Source organism: Schistocerca piceifrons, chromosome 6, assembly GCF_021461385.2.
Source record: "Schistocerca piceifrons isolate TAMUIC-IGC-003096 chromosome 6, iqSchPice1.1, whole genome shotgun sequence".
Taxonomy (NCBI): domain Eukaryota; kingdom Metazoa; phylum Arthropoda; class Insecta; order Orthoptera; family Acrididae; genus Schistocerca; species Schistocerca piceifrons.
Genome location: NC_060143.1, coordinates 421,729,586 through 421,741,985, shown reverse-complemented (window position 1 = coordinate 421,741,985; position 12,400 = coordinate 421,729,586). Strand labels below are relative to the sequence as shown.

At 36.1% G+C, this 12,400-nt stretch overlaps 1 protein-coding gene and 1 pseudogene across 2 annotated transcripts in view; both read right to left on the bottom strand.

Moving 5' to 3' along the window:
- The window catches only part of LOC124802507 (formin-2-like), a 277,071-nt gene that overhangs the window by 68,031 nt on the left and 196,640 nt on the right, over positions 1 to 12,400 (bottom strand). The window contains exons 4-6 of one of the 2 annotated variants that reach the window (XM_047263337.1): positions 11,123 to 11,298; positions 3,026 to 3,191; positions 1,681 to 1,758 (exon numbers count right to left, since the gene is read on the bottom strand). In XM_047263337.1, the coding sequence (XP_047119293.1) occupies positions 1,681 to 1,758; positions 3,026 to 3,191; positions 11,123 to 11,298 (420 nt within the window). The remainder of the gene's footprint in view (positions 1 to 1,680; positions 1,759 to 3,025; positions 3,192 to 11,122; positions 11,299 to 12,400) is intronic. The other variant, XM_047263338.1, reaches the window with a different exon arrangement.
- On the bottom strand, positions 5,973 to 6,090 carry LOC124803522 (annotated as a pseudogene).

The window sequence follows — 12,400 nt, the reverse complement described above, 5'->3', positions numbered from 1 at the left end:
TTTGCTATAGTTTACCATTTGAGCAATAAAGTATTATTATTTCATACTGTATCATATTGTACGTCACCCACAGTATATCTCATGATGCAGATCTACAATGGCAAGGTAATAATATATTTAACAAAGAATGTGGTTCACTTGAAAGATTACTATTTACTCTTCAGGTGGAAAAGTGTTATTATGCTATGGGAGAATTCATTTAGGACAGTTTCACAGTTTGAACAAGATAATTATACATCTTGTGTCTATCTACTAGAAATTGCAGTATGTATCTGTGGAGCAGTATCTCAGAAATTTATACGTAATAATGCAAACTTTTGAATAATTTCCTTTAAAATGTTTCTTATTGTAAATCTTGACATGTCTCCTTACACATCAAATGATTCAAAAATTGTAAGTTACAAGATAGATAAATCACATTTCACATTTCAGTATCACATTTAAGACTACTTTCAGGTTATTTATTTAAGTAATTTACATACCCTTTTGCTGTGGATGAACAATAAAACCCACTGCCCCACATAACAATGAGAAATTATTTTAATAGGCTGTCTTCATATTTGCTTATCATTATTAATGCTTTGTAAAGATACAAATGAACATAATTAAATTAGCAGAAAATCAGATAACTACATAGAATAAATGAACTGCTTTCCTAGTTCTACTAAGTAGCTGCTGCCTATCTCCTGTCTGTTATTAATATTTATGTGTGTACTAATTAACTTCAAAAGATACGTCAATGTGTTATAAAAAGGAAAAACTATTTAAACCAAAAGATGTTTCACGCAATTAATCACATTTTCATTCAGAAAATCTAAATAGTAATGCTACACATAATTTTCCCCATTTTGCATCGATGTCAAATATCTCAAATCATATTCACAGGTAGCAAATTGAAGAACTTTAGACCAAATTACACTGCTTCATTTTAGATCCTGAACCAAGGAAAGGAATTCTACGTAAACAACATTATTTATGTGTTGTATTGTGTTTGTGTAGACTAAGTCATAGTTCATGTGAATAGGTACTTTTTGTAGTCATAATAACTATTAATACGGAAATATATTGGGAGTGAATGCAAAAATTGCAAGATATTTGAAGAGAGCTCTGTAAGATGTGTAGTAATATATATATATACTACACAACCACCTCCACAGAATAAATAATTTATTTTAAAAGTGCAACTAAAATCAATAATCAGGTAACTTAAAGTACCAAAGCATCTTCTGAAAACCAAATACTGGCAGTAGCAATGTATGGTGTCTCAGTTACTGCAATGTAAAAATAATTGTCACCAAGACTGAAAAGTATTTGCCTTGGAAAAATTGCATAGAGAACACGTGAATAACTGAATTAAAAAAAAAAAACAGGAATTGTAAAGTGATGGATAAAAGATGGCAAAGACTACAGGAACAAATGCTCATAATTCAGAAAGACTGAGCAATTTGAGAAGCTTTAAGATGAAAGCAGAGTTTACCAGAGTTTTCTACTGTTACCAAAAACTTGAAAGTCATCAAGAGGAACTACTTTCCATGGAAATGAAAGTAAAACATAAATGGCAGCTAAACAAAAAAATTAATCTACACAGCTGATTCTAAAGCTTCTACAAATAATCCCTGTGTGCAAAGTGCATATTTACTCATGCCACAAAGGATCATTAGCCATAACAATTGAGGCTACCTTCTTCTTCTAATCTGCGTATTGACTTGTCCACACTCCCTGCTGCAGGTGTTGGAGGAGCAGAAACTGGAGTACCATCTGATAAATGATTCAAAAACTGAACACTTTGTGACAGAATTTCACTATACAAACTTAACTATATTTATAACAATGTTACCTTGTAACATACAGTTTTGCCTAAATCTTGGATTACACTGTTGAATCATGTTTAATATAATAAATAAGACAGAAGGGGATCGCAGAAAATGGAACAGAGATGGGGCTGGGGAGGGAAAGGGAGGAGAATCAGGAGGGCGGAGTGTGGATGGTGATGGGGGATAAGGTGGAGTGGAGCAGGGGTGGGGAAGGACAGAGAAGGAGGAGTATAGGATGAATATAGGAAGATAGAGGAAGAGGGGGAGAGGGGATGCAGTAGAGATTGAGAGAGAGGTACTAGAGGTTAGTGAGAGATGTGAAAAAAAGAGGTGAAAAGGGAAGAAGAGAGACTGTGGAACAGGGTATGGATGGTGAGAATGGAGGTGGAAGGGACAGAAATTTAGGGCATAAGGATGATGTTAAGCATGGGGCAGAAAGGTGCATCAGTGTAGCAGAAGAATGCAAAAGTGGGGCAGTAAAAGAAGAGCACAGAGTGGAGTGAAAGGAGTAGTAATTGTGCACGAGAGAAGGGGTGAGATATGATTGTGAGTTGGGGGGGGGGGGAGGGGGGGAGTTAACTGGGGGAGAGGCAAGCACGAAAAATGACTGCAACAGTATGTAGTATATTGTAATTTATCTTTGAGTGTCACTTGTTAATGGAAAGATAATATACACATGCATAAATTAAAGTTTGAGGATATGCATTGTGTGGCATAGGAAGGTATAGAAAATAATGTGTGAAAGTACATGAGCCTGAGGGATGAAATGTGCCACATGAAGGTAGAGAAAATAACACACTAAAATGCATGAGAGTGATGGAGGAAGTGCAGCACAGGAAGATACAGAAAATAATACAAAAATATGCAAGTGTGAGGAAGGAAGTGTAGTGTTGAATGAATTAGATTGCACAGAAAAGTAGCTGTAAATATTTGCAACCAATGTGCTTCCACCTTTGTTTTCAAATATCTGTGAAATAAATTTAAAATTGACTTGGATTAATGTAATTTATAAATATTTTTGTAAGTAGCACATAAAGATAAAATTCCAATGTAGGAGAATGTTATTTTCATAGGCAGCAGTAGAAGATGAACCCACAGGGTTTAGAATGCATTAAGCATTAATAAACATTTTTAGACTAAAACTAGAATTTATTCAGTACTGAATAAGAAGTGACAGTTATTCCATACAATAAGTGTATTGGTGAACATACCAGCTTCTGTGTAGCGTGCTCCTGGTCGATTTGCGACAGAACTGACAGGTTCCTGTGTGATTCCTATAGGGCTGGGAGGAGGCCAGGCTAAACTTGTCAGTTTCCCTGGGGTTGGGGGTGCTGCTGCAGGTGCCTCTGTATGTGCCCAGTAATACATCAGGTCCGGCTGCACAGACAATTCAAAGGCATCTTCCTCATAGAAATTTTAAATACAATACATGTTTTTATTATAACATAGTTGCATGAGAATTGTATGACATTAACATGATAGTAGTGTAGGTAAGAGGCAGAAGTGAAATGTGTCATATGCACACAAATGGAAAATAGAGCAGATGCTCTCTTGAGGCACATTTCTTTCTTGTCAGATTTTTGTATGAATATTGTCTGTATAAATTTCTAAAACTACATACTACTCTATCATCCACCTTATCAACCATCTGTCAGCTGTTCCTGTTCAGTTAACAGCAAGATCTCTGCTTCTCACTGTAGACATACCTACACATACCTACATGTCAATACCCTCCATGCATATGATCTTGTGGGTATCATGTCACATAACACAATTTGTGACAGGTTAGTGGTATTGTTATTGTGTGCTGTATGTCACATTTGTAATTATGATGAGAAACCAAACATGTCATCTGGTTATGTTGGGATCACAATGTAATTTCAAGTGTACCTAATTCTTCACAAAGCTTGGAAATTGCATATAGGTCCATGGACTTAATATTACAATATCATTATAGCTGTTACAGTACTGGTTTTTTCATCTTCATCATAGTATATCAATATATCTAGTATATCTAAAAACAAAGATGATGAGACTTACCAAATAAAAGTGCTGGCAGGTCGATAGACACACAAACAAACACAAACATACACACAAAATTCTAGCACATGTATGTGCGGATGGATATGTGTGTGTGTGTGCGCGAGTGTATACCCGTCCTTTTTTCCCCCTAAGGTAAGTCTTTCCACTCCCAGGATTGGAATGACTCCTTACCCTCTCCCTTAAAACCCACATCCTTTCGTCTTTCCCTCTCCTTCCCTCTTTCCTGACGAAGCAACCGTTGGTTGCGAAAGCTAGAATTTTGTGTGTATGTTTGTGTTTGTTTGTGTGTCTATCAACCTGCCAGCGCTTTTGTTTGGTAAGTCTCATCATCTTTGTTTTTAGATATATTTTTCCTACGTGGAATGTTTCCCTCTATTATATAAATATATCTAGTATTATCTATTAATTGTAGCATGATTAAATCAGAAAATCAGTGTGTCAAAGATGTACTCAATGATTGGCTTTCAGTTGGTATCATTTTACTGTATGTTCTGGTGTCAAAATTTTTTTATTGTGCGAAACAGTTTGCCCATCCTATCAGTTTGCAATAATGGTTATTGCTGACAACATAGAAGAGATATTTCATACTGATTTATTTCACAGTATATCTGTGCTATGTAAAGGATTGTTGCTACTCAACACATAGCAGAGACGCTGAGTCACAGATAGGCACAACAAAAAACTGTCATACAAAGGTTTTAAACAGAATAGACAAAACACACACATACACACACACACACACACACACACACACACACACACACACACACACACACACACACACACACAAAAAAAAAAAAAACAGGCTCTCGCTGCCAAGGCCCACCTATTCTGATGAAGTCCTGTTTGGTTGAAAGCTTTGATTGACAGTCTTTCTGTTGTGCCTATCTGCGACTCAGCATGTCCGATGTATGGTGAGTAGCAAATATCCTTTTCATAATATTGTTATTATTTCATCCTGGATTTTCCACAGTACGTCTAAAATTTTAATTGCTAATGTTAGCTATGTAACTGTCTTTCTCAAACATTACTCCCATTTACGCAATGCTGTGATGATGGCATATGCACACTTCCACTGTCTCTTTCAATTCACATTTATCTTCTTTTATTAGTAATACACAATTCATTTATAAGAGTGTAACTGGGATCATTGCATTTTATTTTGCATTCATGAAATATATTTACAAGTTTCCCTGATATTGTTTAAATCATTATATAAACTGTGTAAACATATGTTAATTTTTAATTATTGTCATACCTAAATTTCATAATTACAATTTTAATTTTGTAAATAATGCACAGTTATATGTCTACTTTCTTTTATTTTGTGAATATGGCTGACCCTACATTATGTTCCAAATAATGAGTACGTAACAGAAAAAAAACTTTTTCGCATTCCAATGAAAAGCGTTGGCACTACTTGAATTGCAGTTTTCAGGTAATTGTACAGCAACATGTGACATTTCAAAAAGAAGTAACGATCAACGTGGTCGCTATTTTTCACCCTTGAATTGTTGCTCTTCATACAGTGAAAGACTGCAAATGCTGATCAATCAAATGTGACTAAGAGGAAAGTAAATATATGTGCTAATAAGTACTGAAGTTCAACTAACTGCATTGAAGTTTCTCACCAACATTTGACATTCTGTCTTGGTGCAATAACTTGTCTTCAAAAGATAAAGCTTTTTTCAAAAACTATATTACCAGAATCCCCAAATGAACTAGTGCAGAATTTCTCTGATACACATAAAAATATATTTGAAATTTCTCATTAGAAACCATTATGAATGTAAGGGAAGTCTATTAGAAAGTAATGGTACTAGTGGTCTTACTAAAACATATATTTGTTTGGTGCAAAGTCATTTGACTACTTACAAATGACAGATATGGGATATAGTGAAGGAAAAAAAGCAGCACTCTGTCTTCAGGCCACAAGTGGCCCACCGGGAGCATCCGACCGCCGTGTCATCCTCAGATGAGGATGCGGATAAGAGGGGCGTGTGGTCAGCACACCGCTCTCCCGGTCATCATGACGGTTTTCTTCGACCAGAGCTGCTACTATTCGGTCGAGTAGCTCCTCAATTGGCATCATGAAGCTGAGTGCACCCCGAAAAATGGCAACAGCGCATGGCGGCCCCGATGGTCACCCATCCAAGTGCCGGCCACGCCCGACAGCGCTTAACTTCGGTGATCTGACGGGAACCAGTGTATCCACTGCGGCAAGGCCGTTGCCGCATATAGTGAAGGAGGAGACCAGTAAAACCAGACATGAAGAGGGGAAAATAGCATTAAGAGTAAATGATACATTGGTGACAGGTGTTTATAGTATTGCAGAATTTTTCAACAAATTTTTTTATAACTGTTACTGAAAAGATGGGGTTGTCAGGATCTGTAGATGCTGCCATGGGATACCTCAGACCAGACATATCAAGTAACTTCCATAATATAAATTTGCCCCTCACTACCCCAGCAGAAGTAATATCCATCATAAAACCTTGAACATCAAAAACTTCTAGTGGGTATGATGAAATATCAACAAAGTTAATTAAAGACTGTGATTCTGAGTTAAATAACATATTAAGCTATCCATGTAACAAATTGTTTATCAGTGGAATATTTCCTGAATGGTTGAAATATGCTGAAGTTAAACTGCTGTTTAAGAAGTGAGATAAAGAAATAGCGTCAAATTTCCATCCAATTTCACTTTTGCCAGCATTCTCAAAAAATTTGAAAAGGTAATATACAATTGGCTTTATAACCACCTTATCACAAATAACATACTGTCAAAGTCGCAGTTTGGATTTCTAAAGTGTTCTGATGTTGAGAAGGCTATCTACATTTGCAGTGAAAATTTACTTAATTCATTAGACAAAAAATTCCAGGCAACTGGTACATTCTGTGATCTGTCAAAAGCATCTGACTGTGTAAATCACAATATCCTTTTAAGAAAATTAGAATATTATGGTGTAACAGGAAATGCTACAAAATGGTTCAAATCTTATATCTCTGCAGAAACAAAGGGTGTTATTAGGAAAGAGACATATATTAAGCTATCAGGCATCATCCAACTGGGAACTAATTACATGTAGGGTCCAACAAGGTTCCATCTTAGGGTCCTTACTTTTTATTGTGTATATTAATGACCTTTCATCAGTAACATTACCAGATGCCAAGTTTGTTTTGTTTGCCGATGATACAAACATTGCAATAAATAGCAAATCAAGTGTTGTCTTGGAAATATCGGCTAATAAAATATTTGTGGACATTAGTCACTGGTTCCTAGCCAATTCTTTGTTACTAAACTTTGAAAAAACACACTACATGCAGTTCAGAACTTGTAAGCGATGTCCCACGAGTATATGCCTAACATATGATGACAAGCAGATAGAAGAAGTGGACAATGTTAAATTCTTGGGATTACAGTTTGATAATAAATTCAACTGGGAGGAGTACACCACAGAACTGCTCAGGCATCTAAACAAATCTCTATTTGCAATGCAAATTCTGTCAGACATAAGGGATATAAAAATGAAAACACTGGCGTACTATGCTTGCTTTCACTCCATAATGTCATATGGAATTATTTTTTGGGGTCATTCATCAAGCCAAGATAAAGTTTTACAGGCACAAAAACGTGCAATAAGAGTTATATGTGGTGTGAACTCAAGAACATCCTGCAGAGGCCTGTTTAGGGAACTAGGAATACTAACTACTGCTTCCCAATATATTTATTACTTAATGAAATTTGTCATTAAAAATATATCACTTTTTCAAACCAACAGTGCTCATTTCATGGAATCAATACTAGAAACAAGAATAATCTTCACAAGGATTTAAAGTCACTTACTCTTATAAAAAAAAGGTGTGCATTATTCAGGAACACACATTTTCAATAACTTGCCAGCAGCAGCCATAAAAAGCCAACTCCTTCTACTTCATTGATGAATCTCTCAGTAGAACAACAGATTTTTGTGTGTTTATATATAAAGTACAATCTAACTTCTTTATCATTTCAGTTCAGTAATGCGTTCATTGTAAATAAGTGTTGTAATAGTTCTATTATATGTTTATTACTGTATAAAAAAAATAAAATAAAATAAAATAAACTTTTTTCTTTTAAATTTTAAATTCAGTGCATTAATGCGATCTTAGTAAATGATTGTTGTAAAATGATCCTTTCATAGAGTGTTCATTAAAAAAAATGTTGATCATTCCACTTGGGACCTGTGGAAGATACATTAGCTTATTTGTTTTAGTTGTAAATATTTGTTATGTATTATTGTTTTTCTGGCATGTTCTACATCTGGGAGGACCTCTCACTATGGATCTATTGCAATGAAAGTAAATCTAATCTAAAGATTCTCTACATGAGGATTGATCTGGACATGAGGTGCTAAGATAGTGTGAGATAATGATGATTACTTGACAGTGCCAGCTGTATTGGAGGCAATCTCAAAATCTAAACATGGTTGTTGTTCTTATTTCAGAAGTTTGTTCACCCAGATTGCATAAAAATACACTATGATTACCAATTTCACTGAAATTAAATCCCAATCTTCATGTCATTTTTGCTATACAAATGATCCGAAATGGTGATTTAATTTCACTGAAACTAGTAATGATTGTGTATTTTTGGGCGGTCTAGGCAAATAAACTTTTGTAATAAAAAGAAGAACTGTGTTTCACATGTAATTGTCGGGTATTTAGGAAATATCCTCATGAAGCCTTACACACATCAACAGGTAAAGGAACTTAATATAAGCAATATAGTAAAGAAAGTGTGTGTTAAAAAGTAATGTCAAATGTTTTATGATCTTAAAGACTTGGCCTTACATAAGTAGCATCACGTCTCATCAAGAGAGTACTAAAAAATGATACCACAGTAATAAAACTGAATTTGGTGTGTGGAAAACAAATATAGAGTTCCAAAATGTTCAGTACTTGGCCCTCTCCTGTTCTTGAGCTACATTCCAAATTACCCTGGACTTTTCAGACATGATTATGTTTGTGGGTGGTACAAATATAATAAATCTCCCAAACACATTCATACCAGATATAGGCAAACAAATACTTTAACAGGCATACATCTGGATCATAGTAAACAGCTTAATTTTTAATGGAAATTACTTACAGATACCAGAAGTGAGAAATCAGTACACATGCACTAGACAAAACTTCTTGTGTAAAATTTCTAGATATTGAAATGGTTATAATAGAGGGAAACATTCCACGTAGGAAAAATATATCTAAAAACAAAGATGATGAGACTTACCAAATGAAAGTGCTGGCAGGTCGACAGACACACAAACAAACACAAACATACACACAAAATTCAAGCTTTCGCAACAAACTGTTGCCTCATCAGGAAAGAAGGAAGGAGAGGGAAAGACGAAAGGATGTGGGTTTTAAGGGAGAGGGTAAGGAGTCATTCCAATCCCGGGAGCGGAAAGACTTACCTTAGGGGGAAAAAAGGATGGGTATACACTCGCACACACACACATATCCATCCACACTGTATTTGATGTGTGGATGGATATGTGTGTGTGTGCGAGTGTATACCTGTCCTTTTTTCTCCCTAAGGTAAGTCTTTCCGCTCCCGGGATTGGAATGACTCCTTACCCTCTCCCTTAAAACCCACATCCTTTCGTCTTTCCCTCTCCTTCCTTCTTTCCTGATGAGGCAACAGTTTGTTGCGAAAGCTTGAATTTTGTGTGTATGTTTGTGTTTGTTTGTGTGTCTGTCGACCTGCCAGCACTTTCATTTGGTAAGTCACATCATCTTTGTTTTTAGATAGATATTGAAATGGATATTAAACAGAGATGTCATCAGTACATGGATAAGTTAACCAAAAAGCTGTGTTCTGCCAAGTTTGCACTTAGGAATCCCAGCCTCATATCAACATGGACAGATACAGAGATGGAGAGAGAGAGAGAGAGAGAGAGACAGAGAGAGACCTTTCTGCCATACTTTGTCAACCTTCCCTCAAGACTGTGTTATGTTAGTTTGACAACAGAACATCTTCCAGAAGCTTCTTCAGGATTATTATCAGATTTAAGGAAAATGATGTGTGAATGAGATAATGACAGAATGAATGCATATGATCCACATGCAACTGTAACTGTGCCCTCTGTTACTCTCTCTCTAATATGATAGGTCCACCAAGTTTTCCAAAGCTTACACATATTGCATTTTGATTTTGGTGTACTTCAAAACACAGATATCCAGAACTGGGTCATTGTCACACAGATCATTCTGAAGTGTGCATTCAGTAGAGAATGTTTTCCCTGACAGTATAGAACAGCATACAAACAAACAGGTGCAAATGAATGGGTCAAGTCTGTAGATATGTCAAAATAATAATAATAATAATAATGAAGCAGGGGATGGTCACATCAAATTATGGGCCAAAGTCTCAGTCTGCAAGAGATGTGGACTTTCAGAGAAAATCTTAAAGATTCTAAAATCTGGCACCCAAATAACAAATAATAGCAAGAGAGAAAAAATTGTTTTGCACGGCTGTAGACATCATCAGTTTTGCCCAATTTTTCTCACACTGTGTGCTACCTCAAACTACTACTTGAGTCTGTTGCCTTGCCACACATTGTTTTCAATTTCAGCTTTTCACAATGTATGTTATGCAGCATTTATAAAATTAAAGACCTTCTACTGCAACTTCAATATCTCCCTAAGCTTAAAGTAGAGCACATCTGCTTTCCTTCAGAAAACATGTTAAAAATTATCTCTCTCTCTCTCTCTCTCTCTCTCTCTCTCTCTCTCTCACACACACACACACACACACACACCACACACACACACACACACACACACACAACAAAATTGTAAATAGAAATAAGAATTAGGCTGGGTTAATAATAAACAACACTGAATCATGCCAGATATCAAATTATCAATTCCAGCCAGCCTACAATACTGTAAAAACAAGATAACAATTTTTTTAATTCTTGTTTGAAGACCAATGAAACTATTATTGATATTCTGAAATTACTGCAAAGAAAGCACACAGATGAGTGCATGAGCTTGAGTCACTACTGCAAGCTTCTAGCAGTATATGGCTCACACAAACTCGCAATCAAGAGACTATTTAAAACTTCAGTGTCATATAAAGCTTATAAAATGGAATAAAACAATACCCTATACCATGAGCATTTTCAATACAGTAAGGCATGTAAGGAAATTAAAGAATTTACTGAAATAGTGAATAAGCTTCATACAACAGACTTATAAATATCATTTCATAGGCTCACCCTGAAGAGTGTGTCCAAGGCAGCATCTTTATCAGGTATTTGACGAATTACACCAGCTGCCAGAAGGTGAGTGCAGAACTGCACTGCAAGAATTCTTAAGTCTTGATTTGTCAGATACAGCTTCAGGTAGTGGTCCTCTGGAAATGCTGAGATGAACCAGTTTACCAGCATTTGGCCTGTAAACATAACACAAACTCATGCACGTCATGTCTGCTGGAAATAGACTGGTCTGTGCCCTGAGTCATACCTGGACCAGTTTGTCTGCTTATGTAACCTGTCCACCTACACATAACAGCATATATGGAAAGCTGCAGCTGCTACTGCATGTATGTGTGTGTGTGTGTGTGTGTGTGTGTGTGTGTGTGTGTGTGTGTGTGTGTGTGTGTGTGCGTAAAGGAGGGGGGGGGGGAGGGAGGGAGGGAGGGAGGGAGGGAGAGGGGGGAGGGGGAGGGGGGGAGAGAGAGAGAGAGAGTTTTTTATGTTAATCCAGCTTTTCAGAGCTGTTCTGGTGCTATAAAAACAACAATTCAACAATTCATCCCTTTTCATATTTAATGTGTCATTGATTTGTCTTTATATTTATACCTGTCAACTTTTTTTTTTTTTTTTCTTCAGCAAATTACGAAGACAGTGGTGGGGCATAATGCAATAGCCTGTTATGAATGAAAGCCAACTCCTTCAATAATTTTGTTTGAAAGGACATGCACTGTGGTGAAATAGTTGATTGTACTGGTCACAGCTTGTCTCCTTGTTGCAACTACTGCCCTTCCCACTAAGTCTGTCTTGTCAGTGAGATCAGATCATACCCCCTGCTGTCTGTATGGGCATATTTAGTTGCTGCAGACACAAAATCATAGCCCTATATGTGCTTGAGATTATTCAAGTGTGGGAACAATCTAGAGCACTGTGAAATATAGAAGTAAATGTTTCAACAGCCAAGAATGCTAATTATAATTTTATTTTTGATGACTGTTTTTGACAACTCTAAGTTTCCATCATTGTATCTTGTTTGAAGAACAATTAAACTTTTATTGGTATTCTGAAAATACTGCAGAGGAAGCACACAGATGAGGAACCTATATCATTACTGCAAACTTCTAATAGTATATGAAAGACATACACAAACTTGCAATCAAAACACTGATTTAAAACTTTAATGTCTCAGATGAGGAGCCTATATCACTAGTGCAAACTTCTAGTAGTATAGAAAAGACATACACAAACTTGCAAACAAAACACTGATTTAAAACTTCAGTGTCTTCTGTAGTCTTAGAGTCA